Here is a 5219-nt window from a genome sequence, read left to right on the forward strand (position 1 = left end):
CTTTGGCAAAGAATGGAGAGATGACTTGATTGGAAGTGGCGTGTCAAGATCTTTCTGAGATCTGTCAATGTTGATCGTACCTGATCCTTGTTGGGTTGAAGGATCGTTGTAGACGGAGTGTTCCTTGGAGCAAGAAGACTTGCTGATGAAGAGGCAAGAGGAGTTGATGGTGTCGGATCAAGAGGATTTGCTGATGTCTTGTTTGCCGAGTTGTGTGGTTGATCTGAGCATCCATGAAATTGAAGTGAAGCACGTATGTGCCTAAGGTGTGCCATGTTAGAAAGAGGAGTTCCTCCTGACATACATCCATCCTGCAAGGGATACAGTCCACAACAAATCGTATACAAGCATCAAGAAGAGTATTTACCTTAGGCGCGCCCAGTCAGGGGGAGGCGCGCTCCTCGATACATTGTGCCAGCCGTGGGACTTGCTTCCTTCCGAAACCCTTAGAAATTCTCCAGACTCGAAAATTACGCTTTCTTCATGTATTGGCCTCTGGAACCTTCGCTCTAATCTTGCCTTCATCTTTCGCCCTCACAACCTTATCTTGTTCAATATCGATAACAAACTACCATGCTTAAAATCGTCTCTCCCCTCTGAACATACTTCTCCATCAAACCCGTCTTCTTTTCCCTTATAACGAACTTCTCCTTCAATCCCGTCTTCTTCTCCTTCATAACAGACTTCTCCTTCGATCCTGTCTTCTTCTCCTTCATAACGGACTTTTTAGATAATTCATCGTTACTCACAATGATTGGCGGCGACTGGGCGATCGACCGTCGTAGACTGACGTTGTCTCCCTCTGTTATCACAATTGCCTGTTCGTGAGGGATGTTCTTGACCGTCGTGTTGTCTGTCCGTCCGGTGTTGCTTATCTTTCCGAAGATATCTCTTCTGGATCTTGGATTGGGTTGTTGACTACCGCTAGAGGTCGTATCGCCATGGTTCGACATCTTTCTCCTTGATGGAAAATCTTGAACTACCCCTCCTTCTAGCGCCAATTTGTTAACGGAGAAAACTGGTAGGTTAACAAAGATGAGGTTCGCGGCGTGGATCAAGATTCTTGTTGGCGAGAATATAGGAAGTGGTTGGTTGTTTGTTATGGAGGCGGCTGCAATTGTAAGCAAAGGGTTCAAGATTGCTAACTGGAATAGCTCTCAAGAATGATCGATGCCTACAATCTGCCTACGTACCCCTATTTATAGGGGATCAAGCCGGGACGTAGTTCTTTCTCCTAAGAGACCCATGTGGGCTGGGCCTCCCCTTCTAGAATCTTCCTCCCGAAAGGGGCCCAATACGATGAGGCCTAGCCCTAGAGCTTACCCCAAATGCATGGACACTACCCTACTCCCCGACAGGGACAACCCGCCAGACTACAGAGATAGGACCTTCCAGGGTGTGTCTTCTCTTCTATCCTCTACCTCCCAAGGAGGATAACCCCTCAGACTACAAGGTAGGGCCTTCAACGACTTAACAGTAGGATCTACTTATGTTCAAGGGCGTCCCCCTAAACAAGAAGCATCTCCTTCTGCCCTTCTAAACTACAGTGGACCAAACTATCCTCAGCAAGTGGGCGCGCCCTGAAGATAGGGCGCGCCCTATCTTTTGACAGGGTCACTTCGAAATCGTGTTGATCTTGACTCTCCTGGCCCAAATAGACCTTCTTCAGTGGGCCCGGCCCATTTAGTTAATCTTCATAATTTTGCATATAACAGTTATGCCAACACTTTTTCCAGTTTATGACAACACGATTTTTTATGTTGCCATAAACCTTATGCCAACATTATTTTGTCATTAGCAACATGTTTGGTGTGTGTTGCTCTAAATCGTATGACAACATCTGTTTATAATGGCAACACCTTATCTGTGTTGCCATATAATATATGGCAACATCGTTTTTTACAATACTGCAACAACATTTCGAGTAACATTTTATGTTTTTGCCAACATTTTTTTTGTCCATGGCAATTTATTTATTATTTGCAAGATTTTGTTTGTATATATAATAATCAAAACCAATCATCCATTCCGAAACCTAATTGCAAACGTTAAATAATATTAACTAAACCAACAAGCCATAACATAGTTAAATCCAAACTCCACAATACAAATTCCACATAATTTCACTATAACTTACTAAAATTCTGCAAATACTAAAATTCTACCAAAAAATACTAAAGTTCTATCGATACTAAAATATTATCACAATACTAAAATTCCACAGACCAAATTTTATGAAGTAATGTCGTCATGGTGATCACCTACGCTGAAGCATTCGGCACTGCAGCAGTTAGCTCTACAATATCGAGCTTCAATTCTTGAATTTTTTCTGCCAGTTTAAACATCAACAACCTGACATTATCTCGAACCTTCTTGTCCACTTTTTCTTCCATCTTTTGCGCAATTTGATCCCGAATCTTTTCAGTCAAAATAGTCACCATTTCGAAAGTAACCCGGAATTCAGATAATTTATTTTATCATTATTTTTCCTTCAAGAAAAATATATATGTTAGCCCCATTTCTTCAACGACCAACTGTGAAGTATTTTATACATTAGGAAAAATTAAAAGGTATATCTTATAGAAACTCTAATCTGAAATTGAAGAGATATTGATTCACCTGGTCGTTATTAATGATGTAGTGGTCGCCTATGTCAAACGGGTGCATCACAATAGCTTGCATGATTCCTTCACAAATGATATTCTGATAATCGTCAGACATATATGCTAGTACCAATAGATGAGACGACGAATTGTACCTTAAATATTGGATGTTCTGTTGCCCATCAAAAGGCACCAGACAAGAGCAACCAGGAAGGATAGGTTCACCAAGATAATTTTCTTCAAATGATGTATGACATGCTAATATTATTTAAGAGAAAAACCATGAGTTTTCGCTACCTGTAAAACAGGCATATTATGCTCTTAAGATTAAAAACTCTAATCAAATTCCACTTTGTGTATAGCGTGCAATTCGTGGATATGGCGAGGATACTGGTATTGATACATGGGCGATACATATCGATCTGAAAATGTGAAACAGAGCAAGAATAAATCATTATATTACCATCCACTTCCTTAAAGATATATACTTCACTAATATTTTTTCTTTCAGTGGCTCCTTCAAACAATCGAAGAACCTTTAGTATGTCTTCTTCCTTCATGATCAAGAGAAGATAAGTCTCTTGTATATCCCTATTTAACAATAAATTAAGTAGAATTTCAAGTTAATTATTAGAAAAAAACAGAGAAAGGTTTGCTTGTGTGAAAATGAAGATATTAGTAATTACCTAAGCTCTTTGTTCATTAAATTCTTGTAGACCTTAAAAATAAGATATTCAGTTTGTTGCTTATCCTCAAAATTACCATTGTCAAGTGCACTACAAATGGTGTGTAACCTTGTGCTAAAAAGAAACATATTAGCAAATATACTCTCAGAGTACAGTTTTATACGTACATGATGATATTAGAGCATGATATCTTTTTTAGCATATTTATACACAATAAACACATCAACTTTAGCATATAAACTATTAACCCCATTCCTATGTCAAGTAAAATTATAGAAGACACTTAAACTGAGACCTCTTTTTTCTTCAGTTCTCCCAGGCAAGTCTCAAGTCGCCTATGATAATTTTTATAACCACAGATCAGAGTAGAACCTCTTTTCGCCATTCCATGTTCCTCTGCAGCCTAGAAAGAACAAATGGAAAATATCATTGTGCAATGTCAAATATATTAGACATTCGATCAGATAATAATTGTAAAATTAGAAACTGTTAAGCATACCTTTGCAGACGCCTTTCCTAGTGAAGGATGTAAATTCAAACCCATGTAATCATTTCTGGAGAATATAAGTAGCTTTCTGAACTTTTGAAGGGTTGCGTCCACTTCTCTATCAGCCCCTGTACCACGTGATACGTGATCATCTCCTATCAAATACAGGCTTACATATAACAAACATATACGCAAAATCGCGCTTTAGGGAACTAGACAGATTCACCTAAACGGACTACAACCACAAGAAACACACACACAAATATTCAAAGCATCTGTTATAAATGAAAAATATTTAAAGCACCTGTTATAAAAAAAAAATTCAATATAATTATAGGATTATTTTACAATTCATTCAAGGAACATCAACATCAAAGTTATGCAATAAGAGCAACCTTGTGAAACAATTATTTGCATTTGAAACAGGAACAGAATCAAGCTATTAAGTGTCTTGGACATGTGCCAAATGAACTAAAGGAAAATGATTTGCTTGTATCTACACTAACAAACTAACTCATAACGCAGTTCTAAATAATCATAAGATGAGTTAATAAGTTAGCAACCCTAGCCCTTCTTCATCGATTTCTAGCATATAATCTAACATTTAACTTCCCGCAAAAATATACATCGAGAAAAGTTACTCACTGTTTGAATTAACAGCACCATTAGCAACACACGAACACATGATGCATTTGTACCGAAAATCTTGAATAAAACCTACTCACAGGCACTTAATCAAACAGATGGTGTGCAAACACGTATAAGTGGTACCATGAACATCGAATGATCTAACACTATTTATATTAGAACCCCCAAATTACGAATTTACAATTAGGGTTTTAAAACCCCCAAATTAACAAAATTAATTTAGAGAAATACCTTATAATGTTATAGTCGGACCAAATTCAAGCTACGAGAAGAAAGTTACTGAGCTCCGAGACAAGAACTAAAACACCGAGATAAGCTTCCTGTATATAATCGTCGGACCCTTTCCTTGTATAAGCAGCGAGATAAGCTCCGAGACAAGCTTCGAGAGATGAAAGAGTGAGATGAGAGAGATGAAAGGAATGAAAGAATGAGATGGGAGAGATGAATGAAAGATGTGAAATGCAAGAGATGCGAGATAGATAGTGAGAGATGCGAGAGAGAGCGAGAGTGAGCCGAGAGAAAGAATTGGTTTTAGTTTTAATTTTATTGTTATGTTTTATCTGTGTGAGTGATGGGATGGGCGGTTACTTAATTTATTTTTAAAAAATTCAGAGTTGAAAAGGCGGGTTGTTTCCCTCCTATTAATTTTAACACATCTTTAAGGTAACATCGCACAAAATGTTGGCATTGAGGGTTTGTTTTAGTTATGACAACATTTATCTTAATAATGGCAACACCGAAAATGCGATGTTGGCATACACCTGCTTCAATCAAATTTTAAGCATCTAAGGCAAC

The 5219-nt window shown here is 38.0% G+C and overlaps 1 protein-coding gene across 4 annotated transcripts; it reads right to left on the bottom strand.

Moving 5' to 3' along the window:
* Positions 1–2045: 2045 nt before the first annotated feature.
* On the bottom strand, positions 2046–4865 carry LOC135148287 (8-amino-7-oxononanoate synthase-like). Of its 4 annotated transcripts, XM_064082731.1 has the most exons (7): positions 4656–4865; positions 3789–3904; positions 3585–3692; positions 3067–3194; positions 2759–2900; positions 2620–2687; positions 2046–2489 (listed from the first exon to the last, which is right to left on the bottom strand). In XM_064082731.1, exons 2-4 carry the CDS (start codon positions 3831–3833, stop codon positions 3123–3125), a joined length of 225 nt encoding a protein of 74 aa, XP_063938801.1. In that variant the 5' UTR covers positions 3834–3904; positions 4656–4865; the 3' UTR covers positions 2046–2489; positions 2620–2687; positions 2759–2900; positions 3067–3122. The 4 variants fall into 4 exon arrangements, with proteins under 4 accessions (XP_063938801.1, XP_063938798.1, XP_063938800.1 ...); XM_064082728.1 differs by lacking the exon at positions 3067–3194 and having other exon boundaries at positions 2759–3025; XM_064082730.1 differs by having other exon boundaries at positions 2759–3194.
* Positions 4866–5219: the final 354 nt, after the last annotated feature.

The sequence above is a fragment of the Daucus carota genome, chromosome 8, assembly GCF_001625215.2.
Source record: "Daucus carota subsp. sativus chromosome 8, DH1 v3.0, whole genome shotgun sequence".
NCBI classification, from domain to species: domain Eukaryota; kingdom Viridiplantae; phylum Streptophyta; class Magnoliopsida; order Apiales; family Apiaceae; genus Daucus; species Daucus carota.

Excerpts from the sequence above, each read along its gene's own strand:
- LOC135148287 (XM_064082728.1), bottom strand. The coding sequence starts at position 3,833 with ATGGGTTTGAATTTACATCCTTCACTAGGAAAGGCGTCTGCAAAG. Across the intron at positions 3,693-3,788 it reads TAGGAAAGGCGTCTGCAAAG|GCTGCAGAGGAACATGGAAT; the intron begins GTATGCTTAACA and ends TGTTCTTTCTAG. Across the intron at positions 3,026-3,584 it reads GAGAACTGAAGAAAAAAGAG|ATCGATATGTATCGCCCATG; the intron begins GTCTCAGTTTAA and ends TCACATTTTCAG.